Raw genomic sequence first — 16,636 nt, forward strand, 5'->3', positions numbered from 1 at the left:
GTTGCATTAAGCTGAAGAGATCAGGCAAGGAGGAAGCAAAAGGTATTGCTGGAGTAATTTACTGGGATACCAGCTAGGGTTAAATTGGAGCAAAAGCAGAGCAAAAAGCAGCACCATATTAGTAAAAAATAAAATGGATCTCATTGGAAGGATTGTAATTGCAGATTTGCAGCCGGGAGACTTTTATAAGTATCCTCCATGTACTGTATCAAGTCAATTGTGGGGCAAAACTGGACATTTTCACTCTGTGCCTATGTACCTATATTAAAGCATTTTGCGCCAATTTTGCCCTATCTACAGTACCCCAGCATGCACCTTGGGGAGAGTCAGTAGGAGGAGTTCTGGGGAGTTACATGGTGCACAGATTATAATGAGATGCATCATATTCTGCGTCTCTGCCCCAGCTTGCACCTTGGGGAGAGTCAGTAGGAGGAGTTGGGGGGGAGTTACATGGTGCACAGATTATAATGAGATGCATCACATTCTGCGTCTCTGCCCCAGCTTGCACCTTGAGGAGAGTCAGTAGGAGGAGTTGGGGGGAGTTACATGGTGCACAGATTATAATGAGATGTATCACATTCTGCGTCTCTGTCCCAGCTTGCACCTTGGGGGGAGTCAGTAGGAGGAGTTGGGGGGAGTTACATGGTGCACAGATTATAATGAGATGTATCACATTCTGCATCTCTGCCCCAGTTTGCACCTTGGGGAGAGTCAGTAGGAGGAGTTGGGGGGAGTTACACGGTGCACAGATTATAATGAGATGTATCACATTCTGCGTCTCTGTCCCAGCTTGCACCTTGGAGAGAGTCAGTAGGAGGAGTTGGGGGGAGTTACATGGTGCACAGATTATAATGAGATGCATCACATTCTGCGTCTCTGCCCCAGCATGCACCTTGGGGAGAGTCAGTAGGAGGAGTTGGAGGGAGTTACATGGTGCACAGATTATAATGAGATGTATCACATTCTGCATCTCTGCCCCAGCTTGCACCTTGGGGAGAGTCAGTAGGAGGAGTTGGGGGGAGTTACATGGTGCACAGATTATAATGAGATGTATCACATTCTGCGTCTCTGCCCCAGCTTGCACCTTGGGGAGAGTCAGTAGGAGGAGTTGGGGGGAGTTACATGGTGCACACATTATGAGATGTATCACATTCTGCGTCTCTGCCCCAGCTTGCACCTTGGGGAGAGTCAGTAGGAGCAGTTGGGGGGGAGTTACATGGTGCACAGATTATAATGAGATGTATCACATTCTGTGTCTCTGCCCCAGTTTGCACCTTGGGGAGAGTCAGTAGGAGGAGTTGGGGGGAGTTACATGGTGCACAGATTATAATGAGATGTATCACGTTCTGCGTCTTTGCCCCAGCTTGTACCTTGGGGAGAGTCAGTAGGAGGAGTTGGTGGGAGTTACATGGTGCACAGATTATAATGAGATGTATCACATTCTGTCTCTGTCCCAGCTTGCACCTTGGGGAGAGTCAGTAGGAGGAGTTGGGGGGGAGTTACATGGTGCACAGACTATAATGAGATATATCACATTCTGCGACTCTGTCCCAGTTTGCACCTTGGGGAGAGCCAGTAGGAGGAGTTACATGGGACACAGATTATAATGAGATGTATCACATTCTGCATCTCTGTCGCAGCTTGCACCTTGCGGGGAGTCAGTAGGAGGAGTTGGGGGGAGTTACATGGTGCACAGATTATAGGGAGATGTATCACATTCTGCATCTCTGCCCCAGCATGCACCTTGGGGAGAGTCAGTAGGAGGAGTTGGTATGAGTTACATGGTGCACAGATTATAATGAGATGTATCACATTCTGTGTCTCTGCCCCAGCTCGCACCTTGGGGAGAGTCAGTAGGAGGAGTTGGTATGAGTTACATGGTGCACAGATTATAATGAGATGTATCACATTCTGTGTCTCTGCCCCAGCTCGCACCATGGGGAGAGTCAGTAGGAGGAGTTGGTATGAGTTACATGGTGCACAGATTATAATGAGATGTATCACATTCTGTGTCTCTGTCCCAGCTTGCACCTTGGGGAGACTCAGTAGGGGGAGTTGGGGGAGTTACATGGTGCACAGATTATAATGAGATGTATCACATTCTGTGTCTCTGCCCCAGCTCGCACCTTGGGGAGAGTCAGTAGGAGGAGTTGGTATGAGTTACATGGTGCACAGATTATAATGAGATGTATCACACTCTGTGTCTCTGTCCCAGCTTGCACCTTGGGGAGAGTCAGTAGGGGGAGTTGGGGGGAGTTACATGGGGCACAGATTATAATGAGATGTATCACATTCTGCGTCTCTGCCCCAGCTTACACCTTGGGGAGAGTCAGTAGGAGGAGTTGGGGGAGTTACATGGTGCACAGGTTATAATGAGATGTATCACATTCTGTGTCTCTGTCCCAGCTTGCACCTTGGGGAGAGTCAGTAGGAGGAGTTGGGGAGGAGTTACATGGTGCACAGATTATAATGAGATGTATCACATTCTGCGTCTCTGTCCCAGCATGCACCTTGGGGAGAGTCAGTAGGAGGAGTTGGTATGAGTTACATGGTGCACAGATTATGAGGTGTATCACATTCTGCGTCTCTGTCCCAGCTTGCACCTTGGGGAGAGTCAGTAGGAGGAGTTGGTATGAGTTACATGGTGCACAGATTATAATGAGATGTATCACATTCTGTGTCTCTGTCCCAGCTTGCACCTTGGGGAGAGTCAGTAGGAGGAGTTGGGGGGGGGGGGGGGGAGTTACATGGTGCACAGATTATAATGAGATGTATCACATTCTGCATCTCTGCCCCATCTTGCACCTTGGGGAGAGTCAGTAGGAGGAGTTGGGGGGAGTAACATGGTGCACAGATTATAATGAGATGTATCACATTCTGTGTCTCTGTCCCAGCATGCACCTTGGGGAGAGTCAGTAGGAGTTGGGGGGAGTTACATGGTGCACAGATTATAATGAGATGTATCACATTCTGTGTCTCTGTCCCAGCTTGCACCTTGGGGAGAGTCAGTAGGGGGAGTTGAGGGGAGTTACATGGGGCACAGATTATAATGAGATGTATCAGATTCTGCATCATCTGCCCCAGTTTTTCTCTGTTTTGTTTGCCCCACAAAATCATCCATATCTGAAGTGGGGTAAGTCTGACATTCTGCACCAGATATAAGAAACTTTCTAACATATAATGCAGCTCTGCTGTAAGAAACAGAGCATTGCGTCTACACACACATTTCACAGCGTTTATACATAGTCGCACCCATACTCTGTTTACTAAAGTAAAGGAATCCCATAGAAAGAATTGGGATTTCTTGCCTTTGATAAATCCCGGGCAATTTACCCTATGGGGTTGATGTATCAAAGTCTCCTGGCTGCAAAACTGGAGCAAAAAATGGCACCACATTTATCTTATGGGTGCGTATGTATCAAGGCAAAAGTGATTTTATTCTGGGACACCAACTCTGCACCATGGGGCATATGTACAAGGGTAACTGGGAACATTCTGGAGAAAAATACATTTTCAGATGTGTTAAAGAAAAACCCTACTCCTTTTCATTGGATGTTTTTCTTTGACACACATGGTGCAGTTTCCCCCCCAAATTGCCCCACTTTTGCCTTGATACATAGCCCCTTTTGTGTCATTTTCGTTGTCCAATTTCATCCTACGTTTGCAGCCAGGAGAGTATAATACAGATGTAGCAAGTCTTACAGTCCTCCAAGCCACGGACGCACAAGCAAACGTCTGCGGCGCCCGGGATGGTGCCTGCCGTGGTGGAGCTGGGAGGCTGTGCAGTGTTTATCCTTCAGTGCCGTGGCTGCACGTGGCAGAAGCACCAAAGACATTAAGGCTTGCTACATCTGTACATCAGCCCCAGTAAAATAAATAAATAGTGGTACTGTACTCGATAACCCATTTCCTTCACCAACTGCCTTGTTTCCCTTTCTCTTTGCAGAGTTTATGCGAGTTCAGTACCCTGACACTGCCACCCGAGACAAACTAGCCACTGACACTGATCTTCCTGGAGCCACCCTCAGGGTTAGTCATTGTAACGCCATTATTAAATGGGCAGTCACATGAGGTGGGGAAAATAAATAAATAGCGCCTAAGAGAAGACAGGATTGGTTGCTATTTACAAAGATTTCCGAGGTCGGTACAAACGACACAGGGTCATTGTTGCAGGGTACATGCAACCACACACGCGGGTTCTCTTGATAAGGCTTCTTTATTGAGCCTTAAAAATATACAGCACACAAACAAAATAGCTTCTCTTCAGCATAAAAAAACAAAATAGCTTCTCCAGCATAGAAAACAAGGCAGCTTCTCTTCAGCATGCAGGACACAGACAGTTCATCACACATGTACTTTGAAAAACAGACCTTATAGAAGTAATCTCTTCAGTATTTTAGTCCTGTCTGCTGACCAGCTAGCTTGCATGTGTGTACAGCCTTGGGGTTTTAAAACACCTTGATTATGCAGCTGGGGTCAGACTAATTAAGCAGCCCTTCTCAACTGAAACTTAACCTCGTCACTGCTGCACTGCAAACCTAAACATAGGTTTGCCAGGTGTATGGCTGGTGACGTTCATTCACCCTGTCACAGTCATCCTTTGAGATTAGAGGAAAGGAGATTTCACCTGCAGCAAAAGGAAAGGGTTCTTTACAGTAAGGGCAGTTACAGTGTGGAGTTCATTACTCATGGAGACTGTGATGGCAGATACAATAGATATCTTTACAAACAAAGGTTAGACATATTTTTATAAAAAAAAAAAGTTATACAGGGATATACTAAATAAGTTAAAATATATAAGTTAAAATAGGAAGGATATTAAACCGGAGATAAATCCATTATTGGAGTCAGGAAGAAATGTATCTTCCATTTATTGATACATGCATCACTGGAGCTTGAGTTTGTCTTCTTCCGGAACAATAGAAATCACCGTATAGGACGCCTGTCTTGGCCAATCACAATTATTTATTTATTTATAAAATATTTTACCAGGAAGTAATACATTGAGAGTTTCCTCTCGTTTTCAAGTATGTCCTGGGCACAGAGTAAAACAAATAATACATCGTTACAAGTACAGTTACATAAATGAACAAGGTATACATTATATACAAGACATTGCGTGCACAGTTAAAGAAAATATATATTATGAGCGTATGAAACAGTTACAGACCAGATTAAAGTGTGAGACAGCCTTAGATTTGAAAGAACTTAATGAAGCAGAGGTTGAATTTGATGCACATTTTGATGTATTTTTTTTTCAACCTCATCTTCTATGTAACAATATTGCTGCAAAGCCATCATACCTTTGTATTGTGTCATGTTGGACTAGCTAATTTGATTGTGGAGAAAACTAGTAGCCAGTAATACTGTGTAAGGGTCCCATGTGGTGTTACTTGGACAGTTGTGAAAGATCACAAACAAAATCATTGGAAATGTCATTCTGGACCATACTGTATGAAGCAGCGCTAATCTCAATGTGAGAGGCGGTGAGTGGGCAGTGATATGTCTTCCTGCTTAATAATACAGCCCTGTATGCCATACAGAAGGTCACATGTGAGTAACATGTTACAAGGAAACAAAGTAACAAGCAGCACCCGAAGCCCCTCCCCCTGCATTATTATTTCTCCAGATGAGAAACCCGAAATCTCCTCACACTTTGCCGTTCTCTCCATTCTGGAAATGGTTGTTTTGCGTTCCACCTTCACTTTGGCTCCTCTTTTGCAGCCCGATGCATTAATATGCCGCTAACGCTGGGGAGCGCAAACTTTTGGTGCTGTGCCACCCTTACCTGTGTGCCGGCGTCAAATGACGCCACGCGGGTCATGTCATGTCACGTGACCCCACTACATCATGTGACGCCGCATTGCTATGGTGACATTGCGTCAAATGATCCCGCTGTGTCATTGGATGCCGCATTGCCATGGTGACACGTCAGCCAAAGCGGGCTGAATCACGGTAAGGGAGTTACAGAGGCCTTGCGCGGTCCCCTGGCATTTAATTTAAATGTCTTGGGGAAGAGCGTGGGGCCTCTGTAAGGGCTGTTCTATAGAGTGCGCGTGCACGTGCCGCATGCTTTGTGTCTATGCTGAGCTGTGTATTTGTGTGTGTTTGTGTGTATGTACGTGTATGTACAGTATATATGTGTGTGCAATATATTATTTATTTTAAAAAAAACACTTTCGTAAAAATAAAATATTTATTAACGTTGTGCAGACAGTAGCGGCGCAAAATCTTTATTTCCCCATCTTCCCCGCTGTCGGCTGGATGCACGCTCACTGCCGTGCGCGCGCGCAGCCCTTGTATAGAAGGGCTGACTAACCTCAGCCAATTATAAGTGTTGCGCATGCGCTCGGTGTAGCGCACGCAGCCACTATATCAGCCCTAACGCCGCGCCCCCCTTTAAACAAATCTTGTGCTCCCCTTGGTGGCCCCCCCTAGTTTGCGCACCCCTGTTCTAATATGTACTGTACAGCTAAAGAAATCAGGGCCATATTAGGGAGCTGTCCAACTAGCACCCTGTCCCAAAGCAAATCCGTATCAACTACTTTCCCGTCACATTCCCTCATTTATTCGGATCACACATTTGATTATAAAATCTTCCCCGGATTTTATTTTAAAGAAATATCGATCTTTCAAAAGCTTTTTCTCTGGGCCCTCTAAAGATGGCGGCCTTTGTCATTTTTTTTTTTACCTTAGAAAAATGCAACAATTGAGACAGTTGTTACAATTAAATAGTGCTATAAAAGAATAACATTTGTGTCTTACATAGTGCTGACGGTGTATGTAGCTGTGTACATAGAATTTGAAGCCATGGTGAGTCCCTATCCCATAGAGCATACAATCTAATTTGTGTTTGCAAGGCACAGGGAGAACAAGTTACTTGTCACAAGGAGAGCTGAAACTAGGATTTAAGCAAGGGTCAACTGCTCCAAATGCAGGGACTTTACCAGCGCGGGACTCATTCACCCCACTCACTTACCCAAACTCATTCCCTGTGTGTCCTGGCTTTATAGGCCAATGTATCCATTTTGTTCAAGGAGTTTTGAGCGGCTTAAACATGTACTGGACTCTCACCCCAAATTATCCTCCCTATCAGGGCCGGTTTGAATGCAGTCACCCCCAGCCCCGCGCTTACAGAGACCCCGTACTCTACTGCACAATAGCGAAAGTGATCGCCGTGTGAGCGTGCCAGGCCCCTGTATCTGCCTCTTACCTTCTTATCCGGCTTCTCCTCTCCAGCATCTTCTGATCTCGAGGCGTCACATTGCATGACAATCTGACATGGTGGGCGTCGCGTTGCCAAGACAGGAGGCCCCGGCTATCCCCCGGCACCGAGACCCGCTAGATTTTAAGCCGGCTCTGCTCCCCAGCCTGAAATTTGCTTTTCAGATTTACTTTCTCCGGAGCCGCGGCAGAAGAAGCTTTAACCCGCGGCTCTGGAGATACCTGCAGTTCTGCAGCGGCCCATTCTTCTAGATTGGATCCTCTGCAGAGATAATCGTCTGACACCGGAGCGGTTGCCCAGGATCCTTGGGTGGCGATGGGCACAATGTGTAGGATAAAAATGCGGCCACTTTGGGAATGACCTCAACGTGCCTTTAAAGTGACGCTGACTCTGTGCAGTTTACGGTGGGCAAGAATAATACTTTATTTTTTTTAATACACATTTTCTTCTACCAGATTTGGTTTTCAAACCGGAGAGCCAAGTGGAGACGGGAAGAGAAGATGAAAAAGGACGTGCATCTTACAGGTGAACAATGCTTGGGATCTCTGTTGAACATTGGACATGCTGTCTCTTCCCACTACACACCAGTAACTAATGGATAATATTGTAGTGGGACTTAACCTGACCAAATATTGCACCTCTTCCCTCCCCTCCCCACCCCCCCCCCCCCCCCTCCTCTTTCTCCTGGTAAAATGCTCAACATACCAATCCTGGAGTATATGATAGATACTTGGAAAATACATACAGGGCATCAACAAGGTACAGGAGGGAAGCATGATTCAGTGAAGGAGAAATAAAGTCATGGTCTGAAAAACCCCTTCCCTCCCCCAAAACCCCTGTCCTTTCCACACCTCTCTTTCCTTCTCCTTCTACCACTTACACCTCGAATGCAGTAACAGAGTAAGAAGTGTCTCATCTGCTCTTCTCCTGAACCTCCACCACATCAAGCTCCAGCCGTTCCATTTTATCTCCTTAAATCTCTCACTTCTACCCTGGTCCCCACCCTCACTGATATCTCCACTTCAGGTAACCCCAAAACAAGTAAAAAAAGGACCCCTATAAGCACTCTGGGGTACCCCTTAATAACATTATTCAAACCACCATCACAGCTTAATTTACAGGAATATCATCTCCGCATTGAAAGAAGATGGGGTGCTGTACACCCATTTTTCTTCTTCTGCTATTTTATTCCCCGCTTCTCACCAGCTTTCTGCTTGTTCAAAATTCTGTATCAAATATGTATAAAATACATAACTAACATCTACTTTCATCACAATATTCCTTTATAAGTTCTCCCTCTGCGCTTCGTTTGTTCAAAATTCACAAACATTTACAATTATTGTTCTTTCTAAAATATTGATTTGGGTTTGTAATAATTTCTTGAAAGGTGCAATTCATGCAATATCCTACGTGTTTAAAAAAAAATAAATGAGTCCTGTAGTATTAGATAATACTTACTGCATTTAAAAAAATTATTATTCAACTCTTAATGTCATTTTTAATGAGTTAATATACTGAGCATCCTCTGATTTATAGTACATAGCCGGCTTTCTCACACCTCCCCAGCAGTGCAAGACCTTTGTAACACTTTCCTGTTTGTGATGATTTGTTGCCAATATTCCCAGCAGTTTGAGCTGAAAACTGTAACAATAGATAATGTTTCCTTAGTGATATAAGGATACATTTTAGCTGCTGAATTACACTGAGTGAAGGATTGATTGAAACTGAAAGGCAGCCATTTAGGTAACCCTGAAAGCAGGATCGTTGCTGATCGATCACGGGAGAATATGAATGGGTAATTAGGTTTCAATAAAGGTAATCAGAGTCTACATATATTAAAACAACTTTTTATTTATTTTTTAAAGTGTTGCTTGGACTGCCTCTTTAACATGAAAAATGACACATAGAGATAAGAATGGCAGGCCTCCATACTTATCTGTACCGTGTGAAATAACGAGAAAGTGCCCAAGTTGTGAATTACAACAAACAAAATCTATATTTCAAACGATACCTTTGGGGAAACATGTACAAACCCAATATTGTGCACCATACTCACTGCTAACATTATTTATAGAGAGCCACTTTATCCCTAAATGTAACAGAACTTTCTATATAAACATGGGGGAAGATTGGTCGGTGTCAGCCGGTATACAGTAAGCTTCTTATAGATAAGGTAGGAGAGTATACTCAGTCTTTTTTAGTGTGGAAAGGATTTTCACTTGCCGCTCCACATTAACTCAGCATGGCGGCGAGTTTTGTTTAGCATAGACACCAGCGTTCATCACCCGACGAGTGTTTCGTCTGCTCGCAAGAATTCTATGTTTAGCAAATTTACCTACAGCACTGTCCAAATGATGGGATTAAATGGCCCCCTTCACTTTTATAGCTAACCTGGAGTGACAGGATTAAAGTTTGTGGTTTGGATCTTTAACTCATCTCTTTGCTCTGGTGCATTTCCATCTCTTTTTAAGCATGCTATTATCCGACCCACTGTATTCTCAAGAATAACACCCTTGACCCTACCTCCTGTCGGGAACATCCCTGAGACATCTACCTAAATCTACCGCTCTCACACTTCCCTTGTTTGTTCACCGGGTGTGCTGCTGCTTCCGCCTTCTCTGGGATTTCCTTTCTGTCTTCTATTGTTTGTCTTATAGTTTCCCATCTTCTGATTCAACTTACCTTTGTGTTGAGCCCTCGACTCTTTCTGCCACAGCCTGTCTCTGCCTTAGTTCCCGTTTCATGTATTGGTTGAGTCCTGGTTTATATTGAAAGGTCCTTGCCTGTATTCGGCTTGTCCCAGTTCTGTCACTGTGCCCCAGTCCTGTCCCTGTGTACCCGTCCTGTTCCTGCTTCCTCGCTGCCGATCTTTGCCTGTGACCCCTGACTCCGCCTATTAACTTCCTGCCTCCGACCTCTGCCTGTGACCGGACTACGCTGCCTTCCCTGCACCCAGGCTTGTGACCCGACTACGCCTTCGCCTACTTCCTGCTGTTCTTGCCACTGAGTTCCAACCCGCAGCTGGAGTCTCTTACACCTCCCCTTATAACAATCGCCCTATCTCTCTCTTGTCTTTTTTCTCTCAAAAGTTCCGGTCACCTTGTTCTTTACTTACATATACTTCATTTTATAAATTCCCATTACCTGCAAGACCTTTTCCACTTGGGCTTCTGCCCAGCATACTCAGCTTTAACCACACTCGCCAAAAGTAGCTAATGACTGCGATATAAGCAAATCTCAAGGAAACGACTCTATCCTTATTCTTCTTGACCTCTCCTCAGCTTTTGATACAATCTACCACCCTCTTATTCTGCACAGTCTTCCATCTCTTGGCATTCGGTGCACTCCGCTCTCCTGGTTCTCCTACGTCTAGCACCACTCCTTCAGTGTCTCGGTTGCCAACTACTCCGCTACCTCTATGGATCTCTCGGTTGCTGTACCTCAAGGCTTTGTTTTACGTTCCCCACTCTTCTCTATATGTACGTTCCCTGCTGGGTAACTCCTCTTGCTTCAGCGATCATTTCTATGCTGATTACACACAGCTCTATTTATCTGCCCCTGCAGTCCAGTAACAAATCACACGTTGCCTATCAGCGATCACTGCCTGGATGGCCCTTCATCGCCTCACATGGAATATGTCTAAGACTGAGCTCCTTATACTCCCTCCCAAACCAGGCTCCATTATTCCTTTCTCTATTGCAGTCAACAACACCACTATCCACCCAGTCTTGCAAGTACGTTGCCTAGGGGTAACATTCAACTCCCCCCTCTCTCTTCCTCCCCTGATATAAACACTGTTACAAAATCTTGCAGTTTCTTCCTTAACGTTACAAAGCAACAAGCTTCCTCTGTTGCTCGACGACTGAAACATTAAAGAGGCAATCCAGGGAGGAGGATTTTTTGGTGAAGTTATTTTTTTTTACATAGAGTTGAAGCAGGGGGTCTCTGGAGTGGAACCCCTTTATTTTCAGCTTCGGGGACCAGCTGCTTCCGGAGATACTTACCTGCAAATTATGTGCAGGTAGTCAGATTCTTTACTCGACAAGCATGGTTCACAATATGTCTACTGTTCAGAGCTCGCGGGCCAATAGGAAGCCAAAACGTCATTGGTGCAGCTTCCTATTGGCCCATGCGATGCTGCAAACCTGAAATCCCCGCCTGCTGAGCCAGATCCGCTTCTGGCACCTACTTTGAAGGTATCTCCAGAAGTGGAGGGTTCCCGGAGCTGAAATGAATGAGGTTCAGCTCTGGAGACCCACTGCTTCAATTCTATATTAAAAAACAACAACTTTTAAAACAAAGTTGCCATCTGGGATTGCTCCTTTAATGCAGGGCCTCGTTCTGTCCCATAGGATTACTGCAACAATGATTTCACTGACTTCTCTGCTTCACACCTCTATGCCTTACAATCTCTTCAAAATACTTTATCTCGTGCTCTTCCAGACGTGTTTCTGTTTCCGACCTCCTGTACTCTGTCTGCTGGTTTCCTAAACATTTCCGTATAAACTACAACATTTTCCTACCTTCCCTTTAAGGCCCCACACTCCTGCACCCCCATATATCTCACCTCTGGCCTCTCCTTACACTCCTCTGCACCCCCATATATCTCACCTCTGATCTTTCGTAACACTCCTGTGCACCCCCATATATCTCACCTCTGATCTCTCGTAACACTCCTGTGCACCTCCGTATATCTCACCTCTGGTCACTCGTTACACTCCTGTGCACCTCCATATATCTCACCTCTGATCTCTCGTAACACTCCTGTGCACCTCCGTATATCTCACCTCTGGTCACTCGTTACACTCCTGTGCACCTCCATATATCTCACCTCTGATCTCTCGTAACACTCCTGTGCACCCCCGTATATCCCACCTCTGATCTCTCGTAACACCCCTCTGCACCTCCATATATCTCACCTCTGATCTCTCGTTACACTTCTCTGCACCTCCATATATCTCACCTCTGCACCTCCATATATCTCACCTCTGCACCTCCATATATCTCACCTCTGATATTTCGTTACACTCCTGTGCACCTCCATATATCTCACCTCTGATCTCTCGTTACACCCCTCTGCACCTCCATATATCTCACCTCTGATCTCTCGTTACACTCCTCTGCACCTCCATACATCTCACCTCTGGTCTCTCGTTACACCCCTCTGCACCTCCAAATATCTCACCTCTGGTCTCTCGTTACACCCCTCTGCACCCCCATATATCTCACCTCTGATCTCTCATGTTATGATTGATCCAGGGATTTCTAATGATTGAACCACTTACCTCTACAGCTCTGTTATGTTTTAAACATTTTTCACCCATCTCTCCTTACCTATGGAACTCTCTTCCGCTCAATATTCATCAAGCACATTCTCTCTCTGTTTTTTTATATTTTGTATGCATGACTAATATGACTGAATATTATGTAGTAATTGACATTGTATTTCAATGAGTTATGCTAAGTTAAATGTTATAAACATATTGCAAGTTTTAAGGAAACCCAATTAAAAAGTACATAAACGGTGGAGATATATTCATTGTTAACCTCTTACCACTACCCTCAAAATGTACCATTAATCAAATGCACAGCTCATCAATTACATACATTGTTGACTGATGAGAAGCGTCATCAGTGAGACCATGTTCATGTATGTGTCTGCGTCTACCTGCATTTGTTGTTTATGACATCAAAAAGGTCAATTTTCATGCAGTTATGGTGGACTCCACCCATACAAAAGAGAAAACAAAATGGTGATAATAGCGCTAAGAACTAAACAATAACTATTAGTGTACAACAATATGAACACTTAGATCCCTTAAAATAATAAGGCAAGGCTGCCAAGAGATGCTGACCCAAAAACAAAGTCCGTTATAATACACAAAAAAACAAATACAAGCCGACGCCTAAAAATGTCCAAAGATAGTCTATTGGGGATCCAATTGGACCGGAACACACAGCTCCACCTCCAGTCTTGTACTTCCAATGGAGGTGCAATTAATTTTTTTGCTTGATTCCGTATATTACGTCACATCTGGTCGTGGTCACAACTTTGGAAGTACAAGACTGGAGGTGGATCTGTGTGTTCCGGTCCAATTGGATCCCACAAATTTTTTTTGTGACTCCACCCATAGCTTCTTGTTTTCTTTGTGGGAAAGACTATGATGCACACACTGCACAACCCTACACATTGGTTTTACGCATTGGCGCACACAGATTCACTAACTTGCTATTCTTCTGAGCATTATTATAGCAAAGGGCAAAACATAGCCCCCCGTAGATCTCAGAGCCCCCCGTAGATCTCAGAGCCCCCCGTAGATCTCAGAGCCCCCCGTAGATCTCAGAGCCCCCCGTAGATCTCAGAGCCCCCCGTAGATCTCAGAGCCCCCCGTAGATCTCAGAGCCCCCGTAGATCTCAGAGCCCCTATTATTCCTCTGGGATTTGTCTAACGCTTTGACACTTGCTTTCTTCTCTCATTCTAGTTCCATCAGCTTTCCATTCACCCAATGCGTCTCCTTTCAGGTTCGAGGTGCGAGTGGATTCTTCCGCACTCCCCCTTTGGACACCTGACACATGGTTTCACCCCATTCCACTCTTCCATGCTGACTGGCTGCATCTCCCCACAGGTAACGTGTAACCTGGATCACCATCACATTGGATTTTGCCAGCATTACATCCCAGGTCTCCCGTCCAGGGGGCCATCATCCTTTGGGTGACTTGAGCCGTAATGCATTTTACTGAGATAGTGAAGCAGAAACTGGATGTTTTTATGATCAGAAACCGTGGGGACTTATTTAGGAAAAACAAGTGTGAGTCCAGAGTTCAGACAGCCACGGTGTCCATATAAACCATCAAGCAATTAGTTTAAGGTTGAGGACCTCTTTCCCAAAATCAAGGAACAAATGATGATTTATGTATGTAAGGTAGAATAGTGCCTAGTGTTGCCAGTGGCAGCAAACTCAGATAGTCCTGATGGCACCATAAACATCTCCCCATATAAAACTTCAATGTCCAGTATGTGACATCATCCAAAGCATGGGCAGGTTGACAGAACTCACTTGGTGAATCTTGAATCTGTCCCGTCAGTCCTTGGGTTCCGCTGGGAAGGTCCTGTGATGTGCTATAGTCTGCTGGATAGGAAGGCAGCAAGTGGAGGCAAGCAGAGCACTACCATATGGCAAAACTAAGGATCCAGAGGGGGCTCACATATAGAAAGATATAAAAAGCTTTATTGGATCATACACAACCCCCGAAGAGGGGTTAGAGTATACACCTACACATTCCCGGCATAATGCCCTTCATCAAGGTACAAACGGCTGAACTGCATTTATTAAGGAAACCTACAGTATCTCCATTGAAACCAGTTGGATTTCATTGTTTGAGAAATCTGGTGCAGTTTGGGAGTTTGCCGTGGGTTTGCAGCAAGGATGCATTCATCGGTAATGTCCTTTGGGAGGGGTATTCACCAAACTGTTATATCAAGGAAATAACGTGACATTGTGGAAAACGGGAACGGTTAATGATGATAATATGAAAAAAATAAACAACGTGACATTAACTGGCTCATTGGTGTTGGGATAACGTTACCGATGTAGCCAGATTTGAATGGGTTCCACCTGGCAGCGTGATTATTAAATCTGGCTACATCTGTATTTCGGGATAACCAAGTGGTATTTTAAAATAACATTACCCCTTCCCCACATAAATAAAGATAATTTAATGTACTTTTATATATTGTGTAATATATCAACCCCTTAGTGACCCAAATGGCCAGCTAGCCATGGACAACACATGACCAGCTGACCCCTAAGGGGTTAATATATACCTGCAGGCAAAGATGATTGGTATGAGACTGCCGCGTCCCAAAATAAAGCAACCGCAGCTCACCAGGATAGGAAAGCATAAAAAAAATGTTTATTAGAATACATTAAAACGAAAAAAAAGACAAACAGATACAAAAAAAAAACCACCTCCTACGCGTTTTAGGCTACAGCAGCCCTTTCTCACTTTCTTACTCCTTGAGAAAGGGCTGCTGTAGCCTGAAACGCGTAGGAGGTGGTTTTTTTTGTATCTGTTTGTCTTTTTTTTCGTTTTTATGTAGTCTAATAAACATTTTTTATACTTTCCTATCCTGGTGAGCTGCGGTTGCTTTATTTTGGGACGCGGCAGTCTCATACCAATCATCTTTGCCTGCATGCTGTTTTTCGGATTGGAGAGACGCACTGTGACCTGGAGGACGCGCCATATGGGATTTGTTGCTGCACGGAGCGAGGGAGCGTTCCCGGACGGACCGGAAGCAGGTGTACACGCCACCGGCACTCGGGAGCTCCAGCAACTTGAGTAAGAAGCAGACGGCAGCAGGTTGGAGAGATTTGTGGGGTCTGCACCAGGACCGGATCAGACGGACCTGTGGAGGTAACGGAGGCTACATTGAGGGATCCCAAAGAGAGGTAATATTACTTTCCTCCAACGGTGTATATATCCCATGTAGCGATTTCCAAAGGAACTCCCACTCCACATACTCCTTTCTCTGGTCCCATCTCCAATCAACTTATTCTACATCCCACGTTCTTCATTCAACCTCGTAACACAGACCACAGTTGTCCCATACAATATTGCCTATTATTCATTATTTTTAAGCTCTCCGTTTTAGAGCTTTGGGTAGCCCCTTTTTTTGATTTCGTTAATATATACCTCCCTACCTGACTTGTATACCAAAGAGGCTAGCAGGGCAAGGGGTTAAATCTTACCATCCTCCCCAATGATGACTGAAGGACGTTGGTTAATAAGAGAAGCCTTCGCTGCCTCATTGGCACAGACGGGATTAATGAAGTCAATAAAAACCAATGACCCCATCAGGGCCGAGGGTCCCCATCTTCTTCAGCTCCTGGGACCTCCAGCAAAGTGTCCTCAAAGGGCTGATGCCCAAACATAAATGTAAGACATAAAACATTAACCTTTTCAGTGCCAGAGAGCTGTGCCACCTCTGTCACTTCTGAATCACGTGACCACTCTTCAGAGCAATCATGTTGATTTATTTATATATAACATGTGTTACAGGCAGTAATACACTGAGCGTTACCTCCCGTTCTCACGCATGTCCTGGGCACAGAGTTATAACGTGTTACAGGCAGTAATACACTGAGCGTTACCTCCCGTTCTCACGCGTGTCCTGGGCACAGAGTTATAACGTGTTACAGGCAGTAATACAGTGAGAGTTACCTCTCGTTCTCACGCATGTCCTGGGCACAGAGTTATAACGTGTTACAGGCAGTAATACAGTGAGTTACCTCTCGTTCTCACGCATGTCATGGGCACAGAGTTATAACGTGTGTTACAGGCAGTAATACAGTGAGAGTTACCTCTCATTCTCACGCATGTACTGGGCACAGAGTTATAACATGTTACAG

At 44.9% G+C, this 16,636-nt stretch overlaps 1 protein-coding gene across 1 annotated transcript in view; it reads left to right on the forward strand.

Moving 5' to 3' along the window:
* Window positions 1-16,636, forward strand: part of PAX4 (paired box 4) — a 60,962-nt gene that overhangs the window by 27,135 nt on the left and 17,191 nt on the right. The window contains exons 6-8 of the mRNA XM_075598926.1: window positions 3,947-4,029; window positions 7,681-7,750; window positions 13,749-13,852. Of these exons, the coding sequence (XP_075455041.1) occupies window positions 3,947-4,029; window positions 7,681-7,750; window positions 13,749-13,852 (257 nt within the window). The remainder of the gene's footprint in view (window positions 1-3,946; window positions 4,030-7,680; window positions 7,751-13,748; window positions 13,853-16,636) is intronic.

This window comes from Ascaphus truei, chromosome 5 (assembly GCF_040206685.1).
Source record: "Ascaphus truei isolate aAscTru1 chromosome 5, aAscTru1.hap1, whole genome shotgun sequence".
NCBI classification, from domain to species: domain Eukaryota; kingdom Metazoa; phylum Chordata; class Amphibia; order Anura; family Ascaphidae; genus Ascaphus; species Ascaphus truei.